General features: G+C 39.0%; 1 protein-coding gene across 6 annotated transcripts in view; it reads left to right on the top strand.

The window, feature by feature from the left end:
• unc5c (unc-5 netrin receptor C) overlaps positions 1-20,651 on the top strand; it is a 369,639-nt gene that overhangs the window by 216,651 nt on the left and 132,337 nt on the right. For all 6 annotated transcript variants that reach the window (XM_062982200.1, XM_003221174.4, XM_062982202.1 and 3 more), the window contains one exon: positions 2,341-2,562. In XM_062982200.1, the coding sequence (XP_062838270.1) occupies positions 2,341-2,562 (222 nt within the window). The remainder of the gene's footprint in view (positions 1-2,340; positions 2,563-20,651) is intronic.

Genomic DNA, 20,651 nt, shown 5'->3' with positions numbered 1-20,651 from the left:
TTTCTACAAGAGCTGTGGCTGCAGGAAAACTCTTTCCTATCCTTTGTAATTCTGGACAGAGGGAAAATATAGGTATATCTAGAGTAAAGAAAGGTAGTTGTCTGACATTTAATCTTCATGAAGACTGACGTGATGAGGAGAGCTAACTTTCTACAGTATTTTTAGTTTGATATTCTGTGGCGCTTTATTGATCATCTCCAGCGTCTGTCACTGTGTACAACGATAACTGCTTCAGAGGCAGAAAAGAGGAGATTGAATAAGGCCTTCAGGATTGTCAGCCTCTTACTGATAGATCTGTCAATAGTTACTGCTCCCTCATCCTTTTACCATTGTGAGAAAGGTTTGTCTTGGGCATCTCAAATGCTCCTGCATATCGACAAGAATTTAAAGCCAATGCAAAGAGCTTATGCAAGTGAACTGCGATTATTTCCCCTCTTTAAAAATCAGAATTATTGTCTGTGTTTCAGAGATCCCAACAATAAGCCTGTCTGGAAATTCAGTTCATTTCCATCAGCTTTGCTGGTTCCTCTATGTAAAACTTACTTCATGCATTTTTAACATACCAAGGAAAAAGCCCAACAGCTGTTATTAGAACACAGAACAAGACTGTTAGTTTTATAGTTCAGTGATATTGGAGTTTTGATGTGATCCCATTTCCAGTCCTACACATGGTTATACAAATATTATTTTCAGAGCATTAAAAGAAATGAGATGTAGCCATAGTACGTGGTAGTATTTATGAAAATGGACATCAATCACACACACTATATATACACTATATATACACAGATATACACATTCAGTACTCTCAATCTGGTCATGTTTGTGGCTCCATTCTATTATGTTCCCTAAATAACCACATAAAACTCAAACTATCCTGGAAGTAAAAATGAAAAAGAATCATGAATAGAGTAACAGCATTTTCTTATTGCAGTAGATATGGATCAAGTTAAATGAATGATCATGGTAGACCTCTGATCTCAGAAGATAAGATTGCTTTTTCAAAGGATACTTCTTCCTCAGCCCTCCCTGCTGGGTTATGTGGCTGTAGTCCCAAAAACCCTTCCACACAGCGCTATATCCCAGAATATCAAGGCAAAAAATCCCACAATATCTGCTTTGTACTGGATTACCTGAGTCCACACTGCCATATATTCCAGCTCAAAGCAGATAATGTGGGATTTTATTCAGCTTTGTGGAAGGGGCACTAGTTCTCAGAGACCTGTCCCTCCTCTTCATGGGCTCCTTACAGTTGGACACACTTCATTACTCTCCATTAGAAATGACTTCTAATCAAGAACTTTCTACATCTCCTTGCAAAAGCATGCACATGCTGATTTTTTTTCAAGGTCTCCACATGCAGTTTTCCTATTGTTATCTGGTAGCATTCATGCATTTGGCATGTAATGCTTTAGATTTGAAACATAACAAACTTGAACATACATTATGAAACTTATGAAAGAGATTGATTCGAATTAAATTTCTAAGCATGAGGTTGCAACCAAGGATACCTGTTAACATCTCAGTGAAATGGTTCTACAAACTCATATAGAAATATTCTGTACATATAGTTTAAAAAAATTAAAAGGTACTGTTGATTGGGAACTTAAATCAGAATACATTATTCATGAACTGCTTGAGGCTTCCCATTGGATGAGCTGGTTAATGCTTACTTTGTTTTCATGCCTTGTGGATTTTGATTTAAGATGACATAGGACCAGATTGTGCTTAATCACCTGTCATATTCCCCAGTAGTAACATACTAACATTTATCACTCTTTCTACTGATGAACATTTATCTACAAAATAGTCATTTCAACCATACTGTGAAAAGAGAATGAGTGTTTGGAACAATGTTAAACAGCTTAATGCAAGAATGCATATCCTTGCTTATCATTACCAAAATGAAATCAGTGTTGCTAAATCCAGAAAGAAGCATTATCTGGAAAATGTTGAGATCCAAATAAACTACAACAAGTCCACCTTTAAAAGTCTATATTGTTGCTTCCAATGTTTTTATAATTGATAGCTAGTCAATCCTACTTTTAGGAAGATAAATTGGTCTGTTCAAATATTTCGTTGTAATTTTGTAGGCGTTATAAATAGCCAGCCATTAGGCAGCAAAGCTTTCTTAAATTTGCCAAATTTCACAAAAGATTTATTCGAAACATTCATAGAGTAATCTAATGATTGCTGTTATTTATATAAGGATTAGAGTCTCTATTGTAGTTATGGTATTTATAGTCCCTTGAAATAAAAGTTTAAAATCATTTATCAAGATCAGATTAAATTTTATATGTAACTGTTCATTAATATTTCCCTTTGTTTTCTTTCTTACAGATGATGACTTTTTTCATGAGCTCCCAGAAAGCTTCCCTTCTGATCCTCCGGAGCCCCTTCCACATTTCCTCATTGAGCCTGAAGAAGCCTACATTGTGAAGAACAAGCCTGTGAACCTTTACTGTAAAGCTAGCCCTGCTACCCAGATCTACTTCAAATGCAACAGTGAATGGGTTCACCAAAAGGACCATGTGGTAGATGAAAGAGTTGATGAAACATCTGGTAAGCTGTTGTTGTTTCAAGGAAATGTACTAATGGCTATGCTGGGCAGGCTATTTTAAAGATCATTACATTATAGCATTTCTGCTTACTCAGCTGCAAATGAGAAAATAAATATAAAATCTGGGGGAGTGGGTGAAGCAATACTGTTTCTTTTTCAGGGTTTTTAAAAATAATCAGTTATTTATTGCTTCACCATGCATCCTGATCATAAGTATACTCTAGGAAAATTCTGTTTTGATGACCAACTATGGAATAGAAAGTTGGTCTATAAAGGGGCCACTTTATTTGACCTGTTTAAGTTAATTGGGTGTGAAAGGAGCAAAGGAGGGGGAGCAATGTTAAGCCAGGTGTCTAACTCAGACTACCCCACCATCCTTCCCTTGAACCAAACACAAGAGCAGAGAAATCCAATAGTTGGGTTGCTCCTCTGTCATACACGTCTTGGAAACTCAGAACAAGTCCCAGGACATTATAAATGAGAGCAAAATCTACAGGTTAGCCTCAAGAGTAGACTCCCCCCCCCCTTTGCTACTCACCAGGTCCCAGAAACTGTACAAGCCATGCCAGAGCCCTACCCTTCACCAAAATGGATACCAAAGTATATACTGAACACTTTGTCCCACTAAGTGACACCTTATTTAAAAACACCATTCTGAGCCAATCATCAAATACCCTCAGATACTATATGGGGTGGGTAAAGAGGAGAAAATTGATAACCAGTTCTAAAGAACCAGAAAATTCACACTGCACTGAGAGCGTGAGGGTGGTGCACACTACAATGATCCAAAAAGACACATGGGGGAGTGGCCAGTCCTTAAATGGCATATGACTAGTCCCCATCACATGATGCATTTTGGTTCCTTGTGCCACAAACACTGGCCTCTGAAGATAAAAGTAATCAAAAGAATACCATTCCACACTTTTCCAGGTATGCATTGCCATTCATTGCCTCTTTTCCAAATAAAGCTCATAGGTCTCTCTTTCATCTGTTATTATTGAGGTAAAAATCATATAATTAACCAAGCCATATGGAAATAAACCAGAGAAATGAGATCTGGCATAGTGTGACCTTCCCATATATACAATAAAATAGTTCCATCCAGGTCTGCACAGATTTGGTCCAAGTTTACATTTGTTGGTTTAATATATGACAAGTACATGTACACAGTAACAATGTTACAGGGTTTCATTGACCACATTTAGTACAAAGGTGAGTGGAAATCAGTTTGCAGTTTAAGAGGCTTACCAAATATCCCATGAGCTATAGACATATTTGTGCCAATGATGTGATTTCTCTTGTTTTGAATGATTAGTAATCAATACACCGAGACACAAGCAAGATAGAGAGGCAGATCTTAGTGCAGTCTGACAGCAATGAAAAATCACTCAGTGCTAAGCAGGGGGATTTCTTTCATATAGAAATTGCACCACCACTTGGATTAATTACCCCCACCCCCAAAATAATTCTGCTAGAAGACTTATACATCTCATAGGTTTTATTTCCTTCAGCATATTTATTTGCATGCAATTCACAAACATACAGCCTTAACAATGCAGAGGTGCACATAATTTGAGCTTAAGAAAATGGTGAGATGTTATAGTGGGACCACTTGTGAAGTCAGTTTGGTGGGAAAAAAAATCAATGCTTCCCTTAGAAATAATACTTTTATTATTCAGCAAAGATACATGAGCCCCTGATGGCACAGCGGGTTAAACTGCTGAGCTGCTGAACATGCTGACTAAAAAGGTTGGTGGTTCAAATTTGAGGAGCGGAGTGAGCTCCGGCTATTAGCCCCTGCTTCTGCCAGCCTAGCAGTTCGAAAACATGCCAATGTGAGTTGATCAATAGGTACTGTTTCTGCAGGAAGGTAACTGCTCCGTGCAGTCATGCTGGCCACATGACCTAGGCGGTGTCTACAGAAAACGTCAGCTCTTTGGCTTAGAAATGGAGATGAGCACCAACCCCCAGAGTTGGACATGACTAGACTTAATGTCAGGGGAAAACCTTTACCTTTTACATGAAAAAAATCACAAATATAATGAAAATGGTCAAGAAATAAGGCACTCAGTTCAAGTAGAGGGGCCGGGCTGTGGCGCAGGCTGTTGAGCAACCAGCTGCAGCCAGCTGCAACAAATCACTCTGGCCAAGAGGTCATGAGTTCGAGGCCAGCTCGGAGCCCTGCGTTTGTCTTGTTTTTGTTCTATGTTAAGGCATTGAATGTTTGCCTTATATGTGTAATGTGATCTGCCCTGAGTTCCCTTCGGGGTGAGAAGGGCAGAATATAAATACTGTAAATAAATAAATAATAAATAGCTGTAAATGTAGCATGATAAGACCCCAGACTGTATTATGGCATGTAATAAATTCATTGCCATTAAAAGCAGGGGGGAAAATAATGTTGTAACACAGCCATATACATTATGTTCATAATTGTAGTATGACAACACTTACAGGTGGTACTTCAATGTATGATTCTTTAGTGAGTCGTATACAAAAAATATCAGACATTTTCCATTGTAAAACTAAATAACTGAGTCTTGCATAGGGCCAGATTTCACAAATCATGCCTTCTTTGAAAAAGAATAAAACAAGTTTATTTAGTTTCAACCTCTCCTCCAAACCATGTCAAGTACAATAAAAAGAAGAGCATTGTAGATGAGCTGTCAGTCTTCAGCCAGTGTGCCGTCGCGCCTGGGGCTGTACTCTTAGTGAAAGAGGCATGGACGTGACATCTTTCCCCAGGGGATTGCTTCTTGCCCTCCTTTAGGGAAACTGGAACTCCCAAGGACCAAAACACTGTAGTTAACTCAAAAACTGGGTTTATTGTTCACAAAAGGGATAAAAGAAAATATACATTACAGTCTTTGATTGTTTAAGTCCGTGGAGCCTTCCAGATCCCTCTTTCTCTGGCTGTGAATGCCGGAGCAAACTCAGCCTCAGTCCAATGACCTATATCTGAAGACAAGAGTCTTCCTCTGTTGCCAAAGGACTGATGTGAAGGCGCTTGAGACTCCTCAACGTTGTTCAGGTTGGCCCTGAACATGAAGTGTGAGTCCCAAGGGTAAGAACCTCAGAATTGGTGCTGAGAGGTAACTTTTGAAGGGCTTTCAGAGCCAAGCCTCTCTTTCACGTCCATCCGATAGAGCACTTGCTGGTGGAATGAAAAAGAGGAAACACAGTCCTACTCCAGGAAGAGGTGGAGCCAACAGTTTAGCTGAGTAAGCAATATAACAGGTACAAACAACATTGATTGACAGATATAAATAACCAATCCAACTACATTTACAGGGTAAGGGCAAAATCAGGCATGATACAATTCAAATCTTGAAACTTATAGTTTGACATATAGATGGCGCCACTCGCTCCGTCACAGCCAGAGAGCGTACCTAATTGACATGTCTAACTGAATATCTGCATAGATGTCTACATGTGTCTGATTAACTAAATTCCAGCCACAAAAAACATATTCTTGACACAAGACAAGGCAAACATTGTATGCCCTTCCTGTCATGTGTTTTCATTTTGCTGAAAGCTTTGCATATTGCAGAAAATGCTAAATCCACAAGAAATTAAAAGTATTAATATAACTCCAACCTTTTAACAAAACTTAGAAAGTATCAGTTGTTCCCTAGTCAGATCATATGGCTTATTGAGATGTTCCAGCCAATTCCCTTTTCTATAGGAATCTCAGTTCTTACTGTAAAAATCTTTCTCGTTAAGCAGTCCAAGTCATTTCCCTCATGTAATATAGCTGTGCAATTACAGCCTTTTTGTTTGTGCTGTATATGAAAGCATGGTGCAATTACAATCTTTTTGTCTGTGCTGCATGTGAAAATCAGACAATAAATCAAGATTATGTAACATTTAAGGAGGCCGACGGATGCTGTTTTATTTATTTTTCCCAATGATGCTTAAATTCTTAATAAACAGGCTTGTAAACAGCCATCCAGCCTGATGTTAGCTGTTAACCAGAGAAGGAAGATGGAGTTCCGTTTCTCCCTCCCGTTGCTATAGCTTCAGCAGCATTCAAATAACAGGAAGCAAAGCCCATCTTCAGTTGTTCCTGAAATGCCATCTTAGAAGCAGATTTTCTTCTAAGCCCCCAGATAGTAAGCAGTGACAAGGAAAATAAGACAAGCAAGTAGCAAAATGCACACATGGAGTGGAAAAGTCTGATCACACATTCTGCCCTAAAAGGCAGGTGTTAGTCAGAGATTAGGGAGACGGAGGACCAGAGATGTGAAATAAAGGCACAGTGTTGAACATACTTGGCATAGCAACTTATCTGGGATTGTGCAATGTAAAGAGATAAGAAGGAGAAAGAGAGAGAAATCCTTTAAGGGCTGTGAAGGATTACATGTTCATGAACTCAGAAATGCTGGAAGGGCCAAGTCATATGAAATTGGTGCATTCGGTAGTACTTTTTCTACTTTTTTCTTTCTTAGTGAAAATGTGCTTTCCTCGTTGATAAATAGAGCTGTTCAGTGTATATTCTATCCCTGATTTAAGTGACAAGGCTGATGGTAGTTATCCCAGTTTCCATTGAGAATGGAAATGCATGTCCACAGAGGCTCAATTATTTTTAACAGGAAGAATCTTATACCTACTTGCTGATAGAGCACAGAAAGTTATCACCAGTATAAGTTTTGTGCAGCACAAATATTAAAACAGATCGGCAAAGTATGACTAGATTTATGAATACAGAGTTGCATACCAGGACATTTTACAGTACACAATTATAGCACTGTGATTCCACATTAACCTACATGGCAATAGCAACCTATGTAATCCTATGGAATTTGCATTTTAGTGGTGCATTGCAGCTGAAAATTCTAAATATCCCTTTCTAAATAGCAAATTCTAATATTTCATAGAATGTTGCCATGACAGTAAACATGAAATCATACAGCTATGAAGATAATCTAGAACAGTGGTTCTCAACCAGTGGGTCCCTAGATGTTTTGACCTTCAACTTGTAGAAATCCTAACAGCAGGTGAATTGGCTGGGATTTCTGGGAGTTGTAGGCCAAAACACCTGGGGACCCACAGATTGAGAACCACTGATCTAGAATATCTAGTGGAAGAGTTTAAGAAACCTTGCTCTAGATTGCATTCCATGGGATCACTGGAAATTGGCATAAAGATAAGGATTTAAGAAAGAGGATTTAATAATGCTTTTTATCCTCAAATGATTGATCCCATCTTGCTATTAGAACAACTAAAGAGGCTGTTCAGTTTTTAGAATCTTTCCGGATATCATTTTGGATAGTTATTGTTACATCTGTAGTGGTTGATATTCTGTAAGAACTGTATAGATATTGAAATATAAGATTGTTTTCCCAGAAGCTCTGTCTAATGGACACAATACAAAAGGAAAGGAAAGATAAGTGATGAAAGTTGGTTCTTATACCAGTTTTCATTATATTTATGATGATGCTTGCCTTTGTAATACTTGGATATCTATACTTCTGTAGTAACTGAGTTGTCAAGGCATTTTTTGACTAGAAGTAGACCTCAAATGGTACACCTCCCTGTTAGAGCCTTTAGAAAACTCCGTTGCATCATTCAGTCGCTGGTTCATAGCTTTATAGTGCCATCTGAAGCAAGTTGCTTTTTACGGTGCTTCTTCAAAAAACTGTTCTTTTTTGTCTCTGGTGTTTGGTAGCTTCAGTTTGAGAATCGTGATTGTCAAACTTGTCACCATATGTCCTGTACAATGGAATTATTTCTAATAAATAAAGAATTTGCTTTCAGAAATCTTTCATTGCTCAGTGGAATCTTAATATTTGGTACTTACCAGGACTCAAATTGTATACCCTGAGTAACTTGATGTCACGGCTATAAATGACCATAACACACAGCCTTACTCAGAGTGACAGCTCTACCAAGGGTAGACAGTAACTTTTTAATTAGTTCAAATATTAAAAACTACTTTTCCAAAATATATACAGTCAGCACTCTGTATCCATGAGTTTTGTATTCATGGATTTAACCATGCAGTTTGTGTGTGTGTGTGTGTCCAAACTTTGTTGTTTTATATAAGGGACACCATTTTTCTACACCACAATATGTAAGGAGACCACAATGAATACCAAGAATCCACTCTACCTGCATTCTCTTATAGAGCTGGATTGTCATTTTGGGGACAATAAATGTCATGGATAAATAAAACCCCACAACCTGCTGGTTATGGTAAAGAAAGTATTTTATTTGAAGAGTCAGTGGGGCTAACCTAAATGACTGGATAAATCTGACAGGTCTTAAACAACACATCTGCTAAATTTACAAACAAATCTGTAAAGAACAGTAGAGCTGTACTGAATGTAACTGTAACCAACTAGAGACTCTTCAGTTTCGAGATGATATAAGTACATCAGTGTGTACGTTATGTGTTTTAAATCAGCTGAGTTTAAATCTGTCAGCGTGATAACAGTTGATAACATCTTGTTCAGAAAACTTAAATACATCTGTTCCCATAGACAGAAGGAGGGACTTAATGGGAGAGGTCCTGCATGAGTAATAATGCCAACTGCTAGACAAAGATATTCAAAATTGCAGTATACATGGTGCAGAATATAGCTCCCATTTGTCTTGTCAATGGATAGCTATATTTCACAACAGTATGATCATTCCCCTGTAAGATCATAACCATAAAATATGGAATGCGGCTTTTTTGACTCAATATAAAATATATCCTTGCGCTTTCTTTCCTTTATCATGTTTGACATTTAATATACTGTCATTTTAAGTGTCTTTCAGGATCCTCTTCTGGTTTCTTTACACCCTTCTTGCTGGCCATTATGGAATAGAGTTTATCATAGGAGCATAGAAAGTTGACTTATATTGAGTCAAGCTATTGGCTGATATAATCCAGTATCAGGGTCGGCTCAAGCTATAAGGCATGTAAGCATTTGCATGTGGCGCAATTCTGCTAGGGGTGCCCAGGGAGGGTTGCGCGGGCGCCTCCTTGCCTCAGACTTGAAGGGAAGGGGGAGGAGCTGCCTGAATGATGGGCAGCCCTTGGCTGTCTGTCATTCAGGCATCTCTGCCCCTTCCCTTCCCAGCTCCGTGCCCTTCCCCAGGAAGGGACACACACACACACACACACACACACACAGAAGCTCAGCTCCCTCTCCCTCTTTCTCTCCCTCTTTTTTGTGGTGCTCCAGTGGATGTGCGCTTGCACTTGCGCTCTTGCCTGTGCCTCTCTGCCTCTCTCTTTCCATCTGTGTGGTGTCTCTTCAGACCCATGTGTTACTCGCTCCCTTTCTTTCTTCTCCTCTTTCTATCTCTCCCCTCTCCTACCTTTCCAACCCCATCCCAGTTTCCACCAGCACCTATTTTTAACCCCTTTCCCCTTTTTTTGCTCCCAAACTCTGCCTTCCCCAAGCCCTGAAAATATGTCTGCTAGTGAAACAAGGAGAGGGCACTGTGCCTGTATATAAGAAGCGAGTAGTTGCAATGGCATGGCTGTCTGGCTTGGAAAAGAGAGGAAGAAATGGGAGGAGGAGGAGGAAGAAAAATGCTGCATGCTTTCTTTGCTGCTTTTTTGCCACTGCATCTTCGCTCTAGGGCAGAGGGAAGCCCACACCACAGCTCCACCCATTTGCAAAGGAGCCCTCCCTCTTTCCTTGCTCATACCCACCTACCCCCACCTCTGCTTTCCTCGCTCTATTACTGCCCCCTTCCCTGCATCTCATTGCTGGGCATTTGGGCTGCATGCAACACCTTGGCTTCAAGGTGTTCTGCTCCACTTCATCTTTTTTCAAAGGGTGTGTGTCCAGCTTAGGGCAATGAGGTAGATTGATATATACATTTCTTTTGCATCATGTCAAAAAATGTGATGCTATATATTTATCTAATCACATACTATATATATTATGGAAGGAGAAGCTTCAGTCAGAGTTTGTAAGGTAACTCCTTTATCTATTATATTTACCTCTACCTTCTACCTTTGATTGGTTTGGGTGGGGCACCAAAATACTGTTTGCTTACACTTGAAAATTACCTAGGACTGGCCCTGTCCAGTATTTTCAATTTGGACTGACAGATCTCTTTGAGGTTTTTGTTGGGTTTCATTCCAACTCCAACATGGAAGTAACTAGTAGTCCCTGGTGGAATACCATTGATGTACCGGAGGACCTTAAAATGCTTAAAATACTTTTGGCAGGTGTGAATAAATAAAATTGCAGATACTAGTCTTGTGGGTATGGCATCCATACTGAACTGTTTTATGAAACTTAACATCCTCTACAAAAGAAAGGAAAGATTGGACCACCTACAAACCAATCCACCCCAAGGCTAGTTGCAAGTATAACAGACACGGGATTGACAGGCCTGTCATAATGATTAATTAGGAACAGAGCTGGTTATTCTCTTCAGGATTTTTCCACCAAACTGTCACCACTCCACTTGGCAAACAGGACTAAAAAGACCTTCCCACTCACCTCCACTGACTGCAATAAAGGTTTCTTTATAAGTAATCAACAAGACTGCTGATGCTTCCTAAAGGTAATAAAATACAGAAGTAGAGTTTTATACTCTGATGAAGTCAATGAGATGTGCATGCAACCATGAGATGTGTAGGCAAACAATATTTTCTTCCGTGTGTTTGGGTCAATAATTTCAGAAGATATTAAACTTGAGTGGTACCTTCTTACACACTGTTCTGGTGACAACACATTTATTTCCTTTCCAGAGATGTTGCCCCTCGGTAGTCATAAGGGGGATTAAATACTTAGGGCCTCTCTGAGATGTAAATGTGCTTGAAATGTGGAAGAAGGCATTCTCTCCCTAAGTCCCTACCCGTCTGAAGAAAGCGACTTTAGTTGACAGTTCCCTGGAAAAGAGCTGGGAAGGGGCTATTTGCAAGTGGCTGCTTTGCTCCCTTATTCCTTTTTATTTTTTTTAAAGTTAAGATTTGAAGTTAACTCTGAAATATGATCCCTAACTGACAGCAGAAGGGAAAGGACAACAATTGCAGTTTTAGATATCTACTTTTGCCTTGCTGTTTTGCACTTTGTGAAGGAAGAAAAAGCAAACAAATAAAGCTCCCTAGTGACCCCTTGTGTCACTTTGCTGGTTGTACTTATTCCCACAATGTTTCCAGCAGTCACTGAACTGTGACATGGTTTCAAGAGCATGGGAATAAGGCATTTTCCATCAAAACAGTGTCTGCAAATGTATGTAGCATAGATTTTTTTTAAAGAGGAAGAACACAATTTAGGTTCAAAATCACATTTGAATCTTCACTCTTTGATTGCATTAGTACGACACAACTCTCTTTATTTTGCAAAATTATCTTAAGGTCCCAAAAGTCCCAACAGTGGTGGTAGTGGTTTTGCCACATTCTGACTTCCCCAGCTCCTTCTAAGTAGTACTAAACAACCATAATGCTTTCCCTTTGCTCATTGAGATTCCTCTTCCAGCTCTAAACTATCTCAAAGTAGTTCTGTTTGCAAGAGACCAGTGAGGAGTGAATGTATTTCCTCACACCAAAGGGCCAGATCATTAGAGGGGGAAAGCATGTAAATGCATTGAACCAGTAATGCAAGAGTATGCAGACTGTGAAATTTATGTAAGATAGTAAATCTCTGACAGATGTATTTTTTTCCAAGCTACTCCCCCCCCTTTCCTCTCCTCTTCCTTCTCTGCCATTTGGAAACACTTTTTTTCTTCCCCATAAAGGAACAAACACCCTGTGGTTTCTGTCAAGTGTCAGCATAACTAATATCAGTGCTTTTTGCCATATTTTTCTATTTGGACCTTTCCTCCTCATGCACTTTTCTGCTGGTTCCAGTCCTTCAAAGCATTTCTGAGGGAGCTCCAAAAGCTAGAATAAACCAAATGAATGACAGAGAGCAGCAAGCAGCACAGGCAGCTTGTCACACATCTAGTTGTACTCCTGAACTAGAGTCTCTTGACTGTTTGGGGAATTATTTTAACTCCAGTGTAACCATACAGACTTGGCAACCTAGGCCATAGTTGTGTGCACAGAGCATGTGGCATTGGTGTTGCATCCACATAACAATGTATCTAATATTTTCTTGGTGTCCAGTCCATTGCCTTTTTACCAGAATGGAGTATTTTTACATGGAAAGCACCACTTCAGGACTTGGGTCTGTATGAAATTAATATGTGGGATCTTCAAAATGTTTCCACACTTTTAAAAACTCTATTAAGAATTTCAAAAACAAATTATACCACTTTTTTACATAGTCATCTTCCTTTGCAAAGCATTTTTACAGCATCATAGAAACCTTTTAATGCCATCAGCCAAAAATGATTTTGGTTGAGCCACTGATGCACCGCTGCTTTCACATTATCATCACATTAAAATGTGATGTGGTTGTAGCTGGACATTCAGAGCTCTGCATCTGTCACACTAGTGCAGTCATTTTTAAAATATTTCAGTTCTCTCAAAGATGACTCTATGAGAGAGAACTTTTACCTAATATTGAGTGCACATGCGTGGGTTAATTTGTGCTCCCGGTACATCTTCTGCCCACAAAAAGTGCTGTTCCACTTTTGTGCAATTTATAAGTTTTGCAGCCATCTTCACCCCAGCATGACAACATTGATGCTAACTGGAAGGCCAGCTAACTTGCCAGATAGACTAGTCACATGACACTCTCAGACATGACCTACTACTAATACTCCTCCTCCTACTGCTGCTGCTGCCCTCGTTATTTCCAACAAAAATATAAAAGTACAGAAATTTCTGAAGACCCTTGTATGTGGTCATAATAATTCAAGGATTAACTTCATGTTCTTGCATAGAGCAATATGCTACATAGATAACATGGGTTTTCTTGCATACCTCTACCCATACTTCATACTATCATTCCAGCTGTAGAATATCTGGTAATTGGTTGCAAGCATAATCCCGGACTGTTGAAGATCTGTTCAGTTTGGGACTTGCTCTGCACAAGATTTGCACATAGTTATTTTCTGCAGAAAGCAGCATGGTTGTTATGTGCTTTTTAATCATTTCTGACTTATAGTGACCTTAATATGAACCTATCACAATATTTTCTTGCTAATCTTTGTTCACAAGGGTTTGTTTTTCTCTGAGGCAGAAAGAGTATGACTTGCCTGAGGTGGGTTTCCATGGATGAGTGGGAATGAAAACCCTGGTCTCCAGTGTTCAAGTCCTACCCACTACACCTTGCTGGCTCTCTTTGTCTATAATAACAGTGAAACACTTATGGATTATATTCAATCCCACATATCAGGGTTGGATAAAATGCAGGTTTATAGTAGTAGTAGTAGTAGTGGTGGTGGTAATAATAATAATAATAATAATAATAATAATAATAATAATAATACATTTTATTTATTACTTGCCTTGCTTGATAGCTCAGGGCGGGGTACAACAAAGTCAAAAACATATAAACATAAAATATATGCAATAAATTTCATAGATAAAAACAAGAAAATATTTTTAAAACCTTGCACCAAACCCAGATACAGAAATGACATATAGTCACAATAGAATGTAAATCAAAACTCATGATTGAATCTTGACTAGACAGTCCTATCAGAAGAGATGAGTCTTCAGTTGCATTTTAAATTCTGACATCTGGTGTAACTGTCAGATGTCTTCTGGCAGATCATTCTACAGTCATTTAGGTTTAGAGGTTTCGGGCCCCATACACTCCTATCCTTTTTTATAAAGCCCCAGATAATCCCTGAACACTCACCAAATTTTTGTCAGCCCTCTCCCAAAAGAAATCATCTCACAATTGTCCCAAAGCGTTGACTATGCACACTGCATTCTGCTACAAACCCCATTTTCTACTACAGCTGTAAAATGCCTGAAATATCCCAGATGTTCTCATTTGAGCATCTTACTGTGGCAGAAAAATGTATCCCCAGAGCTGGCTGCAGTTGTCGGCACACTTGCCCAAGAGTAAACCCTATTGAACCTTCTGGGGCTTTTTTCTTTGTAGATGACTTTAGGATGATACTGTTAGAATGTTTAAAGTGTTTCCATATATATTATTTAGTCATCCATTTTAAGATGAGTCAGTATCTTTAAACTACTGTTGCAGCTGGAAGGGCTGAGGCAGTCAAATAAAGACTTGCCTAAAGCTACTTAATGGAGTCACGGCTTGAGTTGAATCAGGGACTTCCTGACTCATGCTCTTGACTCGATGCCACTTCATTGAATGTATAAAACCAGGCACATTGCTACATCAGACTAGTTTTTAACTTTAGTTGGAAAGCTATTTTTTAACTCAAGTAACTTACAGAGTTTGTTATAGCTTTGAAAAGTAAATTGTTGCTTTTGCAATTATAGCACAGCCCAACAAATCATTTTTTTTTCTTGGTGTCTTGGTTATTAGGCCTGCAATCAGGATTAGTTGGGGTACTGCTTCAGAAAATTGCACTGGATAGACCACATCAGCTCTAGTTAGATATAGTTATCATGGTTTTCTATGGGTGAACAGATGGCGACTGGTAAATGGTATACATCCTGTATCTCAAAAACTAGAGCTTATAGGTAAAACTGGTGCCGTTTTTTTAAATCAGCAGGTCAAATATACCCAGAAACAGGACTAACATTTGAGGCACCAAAATGTGTGTTGGCCAGTGTAGTGTTAAAAAGATATTTCCTTAGTGGGAACTAAGCATGTTGGACACCTGTATGGACATAGACGGAAGCCCATTACTGGTAACTCTGCAAGGTGGACGCCTGTATGGGCATTCCCATTAGTGGGAACTAAGCAGGTTGGCCACCTGTTTGGGTAAAAAAAGGTATTTCACTGTATTATTGGTTACTTTTCTATTAATTTCTATTCCATTTTTCCATCATTCCAAAAAGAAGGGCACTTTAAATGTATTTGCATAAAGTAACACTGCACCTTTAGTGCTAAGAAGGAAGGAAACTCATCACAGGTAACAATGTTGCTTCTGACCAGTTGAGGCCAAGGTCTGGTAAAATGTATCCATGGGCATCTGAACATGTTTCAAGTTAATTTCCGCCTCCAAGAAATATCTTCAAGATCCCAGCTGATAAGTATAGCGAATTTGTTGTGTTGGAGGCAGATGCCGATGTACAATAATCAGCTTCCACTTTAGATGCAGACAGCATTTTCTTTTTCCCTGAGCAACATTTTTCTCTCTTTTTACATCTGGAGCCTATTTGCTTTCAACCTATTTATTAATTTTTGAATAGCAAACGCTGCAGAATATATGCTTTGAAGTATTTGAACAGAAAGCCTTTATGGCTGTCTGAGGTCTATGTTCTAGAAGACTCTGAATAAGTTTCTTTCAAAAATTAGGATAGTTCTTTTAAATATCAAAAACACGTTTGTTTCCTTAAAGTAATAAGCTTTTATATTTTTCTCCCTAAAATTATAAGAAGGTCAGCCAGGGCTGAGTTACATCATTAAAAGTAGGCCGAATGAGTCTAATCCGGGCATTCGCAGTTGGCACATAGTGATGCCATAGCATCTACTATACAAATAGGATTGAACACCTTTAAGTGTCTTTGTTCCTTTTCCACCTATGTCCAAACTTCATCGTCTGAACAGGTAGCAATGCTGGTACACAAGAGCATCAGGAGTTAAACACCTCCGCAAACTATATTATTAAATTTGTGGAACTATACACACAGAGCTGACAGAAGCAGGCAAGGTTCAGCCACTAGGGGCAGAGAAGGAACGAAGTCTGGATGTAGGTTTTGTAGATGTGAACATTTCACAAGTGGTGAAATTAGCTCTTTTATGCACATGTGGTGGGACTGCAATAAAATGCAAAAATTTTATAATAAAATAATGTGATGGAAAAACTAATAGGACAAAAGGTAGAGCTTAATAAAAGGCATTTTTTTACCCAGAAAATAGATGGTAAGGACAGCATTGATGAATGAGCTGATATCACATGATAGAAGCTGCCCAAGCAATTGTAGCTCTGGGTTGGAAAGAGCATAGAAAATAGGATTTAAAAAATTGTTTGAATAGTTAGTTGACTTCATGCTCCAGGATTACATTTTCAAAAGGAGAATTAAATACACAAGAGGCAGTTTCAAGAAGAATTGGGACTCAAAATGTTGAATTTTGGTAGCTAGAGTAAAAGGAGAAAGAAAATTGAATCATACTCTTTTCACAATTGATCCATTATAATAACACTTGAATTGAGGATACAACAGTTTCTCTGCAAACTATATTTCTAAATTTGTGGAACCATAAACACAGAACTGACAGAATCAGGCAAGGTTTAGCCACTAGGGGCAGGGAAGGAATGATGTAAGGGCTAAACAGGGCTGGAGGCTGGTGGCGAGACCCTCTGGGTCAATCTCAGATTTACCCAAGAGGATATCTTGCCGCCACCCCACCAAAATACCAGTTTCTCTTGAGTTTTAGGCCTGTGTAGAAGCAAGCTGAGAAGCAGTCATTTCAACAAGGTCACAGTAGAAAAAGGAAAGTTCTTCCTCACTTTTATAACAATCTTTTAAAAGGAGGCAAAGCAAGAGAAAGGAGATAATAAAAAGAAGTAAAGCAGAATTAACAATGCAGTAGTCTCCAAATGAAATGCTATCGTTATATTTTACACTAAGGACTAAATTATTTAAAGATTTTCTGGATTCAGGGGTAAAGAATTAAGGAGGAAGAGCAGCAGGGAGGTTAAAGAGAGTTGCAAATACACAGGAGGTAGCAAAAGAGGCTCCAAGAGACAAGATAAAACGCCATTTACTGATGATGCTTCTTCAACCTGGTGTCCTCTAGTAATTTTGCATTTCATTGTGCATCACCCCTTCACAGCATGACCAATGGTCAGAAATCCTGGGAGCTGTAGTATATAACAGGTGGAGAAGAAAACAGTAATTAATAAAAATACTTTGTTTTACTGCTGAAAATTACTGGATGTTTATACTCTATATACATGCAAATGTTTGCTACCAGTGGCAGATATGATTAAAGAAAGATTTTAGTAGTAAGCTGCCAAGAACCTGTTAATGCAAATGCTTTGATAAAACATACCTGCTTAACAGCTTTAGTACAAGTAAATTTTTGGAGTATTTTTCAAACCATTTTCCTGAATGCTAATCAAAGGGGTGAAGCAGGAGAGTTGTGTTTATTCGTTTTTCATTGGGCACTCCTTGCTCCATCTGTACATTTAGTCTGAAGGAGTCCACAATAATGAATACTCCATCCACCCGCCACTTAAATATCTAATTAAATAAACAGGTTGGTCCTGTCTTTTTCTTTTTCATGTGCTTGAGCAGTCTTCAAAATGTTACGTAAAGTGGAACTGGAGAATATTTTAACACCTTCCCCAAAAATACAGTAATTTTTAGGAAAAGTTTTTATTGAACTTGTAGGGATGCTTCACACACAACTTTTTGAGCTCATTCATTCAATTTTGAAATAGTAGAAGCACATCCAGAAAATTCAAAGAGGTTCTGGGTAAACTCAGGATTGGAAGACATTCTTTGTTGTTTAATTCACCATTTAAACCTTTGTATTCTGTTTGTTTTTTTTCGTGTCAGGAGTGACTTGAGAACCTGCCAGTGAGAGAATTGGCTATCAGCAAGGGCATTGCCCAGGGGATGCCCAGATATTTGGTTTTTTGCCATCCTGTCTTCTCACATGTCCTCACATGGGGAGCTATAGCTAACAGATGGGAGCTCACCTCGCTCCCCAGATTTGAACCACTGACTTTTCGGTCAGCAGTCCTGCCAGCATAAGGGTTTAACCCATTGCACTATCGGGGGCTCCTCTTGTATTCTGCTGTGCCCACTAGAATCAGCAGCCAACAGGATAACATCATTAGTTCAGATCATTTTTAGAAAACTCTTATAGATATGAGTCTAGTGTGGTATTTTCTTAAGTAACATGCATGTGCACAAACAAACATACACATACAAGCCTTATGTATAGGAGCAGCTTTCTATATTTCAGATCCTTTCTTGGGAACAGAACTTAGGAATTTTAGTCTTCCCATAAGCAGAATAATCTGTTGTATGCTTTCTGTTCTCCATGGCAAGTAGTAGAAGCAGTTCACATGTGTGTACTTTCAGTTGACCGTTCATTTCTGATGGCCCCATGAATTTCAGTTTTCTTAGTCAAGGATTACTCAGAAGTGGCTTTGTCAGTTCCTTCATCTGAAACATAATTCACAGCATCAGGTATTCATTGGTGGTCTCCTATCCAAGTACTAACCAGAGCTGACCATGTTTTGTTTCCAAGATCAGACGGGATCTGGTGCCTTTAGGGTATAGACCAATAGAAGTAGGACCCTAAATGAAAGCACAAGGCATTGCATTACTCATTTTAATTACAGCATGCAACACTTTTTGAGTTTTCTGGTCTTTGCAAACTCATGTAATTATTCCCCTACAATTAAGTTTGTTATGACATAACTTTAAATGGAAAGCACATGCTTTTCACCCTGGTGTTTGAATTTATGCAAATATATTAATGTATGCAAATTTGCAATTTCCTGGATTTTTCTCAGAGGTTACTGGCAGTTATTCAGTTTGCGGATTTTGTGTCTATAAATGGATGGATGATTCTGATTCTCCTTTGCCAGCAACTAGATGAAATAATTAACTCATTTTAAACTTTCCCCCTGTCTTAGCTGATCTCCTGGTGTGCAAGACTACTCAGTTTCATATCCTCTTCATTTAATTGCTCAGTGCTGTACTTAGTCAGCATACAGAAGTAGTGAACCGGCCAAATATATTTCTGTTCCCAAGGAATAAATATGTGAATAGAAACATGGATCAAAATAGGCAACAACACTTCCTTCAATAACTAATCCGGCATTGTATGGTACAATTCTCCATACCTGTGGGTACTCATGGTTTCACCTACTCGCATCCATGAAAATATGTCTTCTCTAGGAATTTTCTGTGTCCTCCAGGCAGCTTTATGGTATGGTTCCACCACAAGTTAACATATATTTGCATTGGCAAATTTCTAAAGAGGATACATTTTAGGACTTTCCTAGATCCTACAGTGTAACTGTGTAATAATTTCCAGCAGAAATTCATTTCAATATGTTTCCTATTTCCACAGTATGTTACATTAATAGATATAGAGAATGTAGTGTGCAACCAATAGGAGAAAATGCTTGGATACAACACTGAAGCATTTATGTGATATCATGCCAGATGATCCCAAAGAAAAATTATACATTTTCTCTATATTCCACTATATCACATCATATGCTTATGCCGTTACTTCTTTGAAATTTCAAATGTTGTCTTTGCTGTTCTTAAATGCTGATGCAGATCTAATTTGATCTAACAAGAAGTTTATTTCACTTCTTACATTAATATTTCTAAAGCAAACTACTGTTTCAGGGCTAACACACACACACACATATATACGCCATACAGGGCAGAGGGAAATACAGGGCTAATACGTCATACAGGGCAGAGGGAGATATAGCAATGACAGGGCCCTTTATAGACCACAACTACCCCTGCCCACCGGCCCATTTTCCCTCAACTGCTCACTGACACAGTACCCAGCTGGGGGGTGGGGGTGGGGGCTGAGCCCAGGTCGGAACACTATTATTTCACAGCCAAGTTTCAGTGAAGCATGCCAGGTTAGTTCCTTCGTTGTTGAGGAGATACTAGATGACATGAGTCTTATTTTTCACTGACCTGGTATTGTTTAAGAGCAAGGTGAGCTTTTGTGTGTGGTTTGGCTTACTCTCCAAGTTCCCCAAGCTGGTAGGGTGACTAGAATGTGAGATAGGTATTAAACATAAGAAGAGAGAGGTGTTTAATACCTATCTCACCTTCTAGTCACCCTGCCAGCCTGGGGAACATGGAGAGTAAGCCAGACTTTCTTGACTCCTTTTAAACCGGTTTCAGAGCAGGATACAGAGTTGAGACTGCTATGGTTGCCTTAGTAGATTATCTTAGTCTCAACACTGACAAGGGGTGTGGGTCTCAGTGCTTCTAGACTATGGTATTCTTCTGGAACACCTGAGGGGTTTGGGAATTGGAGGCAGCGTGCTGCAGTGGTTCTAGTCATGTCTCTCAGGCAGGTTCCAGATGGTGGTGCTCAGGGATAGCTGCTCCTCATAAAAGGAGCTCTTATATGGCATCCTACAAGGTGCTGTTCTG

The sequence above is a fragment of the Anolis carolinensis genome, chromosome 5 (assembly GCF_035594765.1).
Source record: "Anolis carolinensis isolate JA03-04 chromosome 5, rAnoCar3.1.pri, whole genome shotgun sequence".
NCBI classification, from domain to species: Eukaryota; Metazoa; Chordata; class Lepidosauria; order Squamata; family Dactyloidae; genus Anolis; species Anolis carolinensis.
The sequence above is the reverse complement of the archived record's forward strand: the minus strand, read 5'-3'. Positions and strand labels throughout refer to the sequence as shown.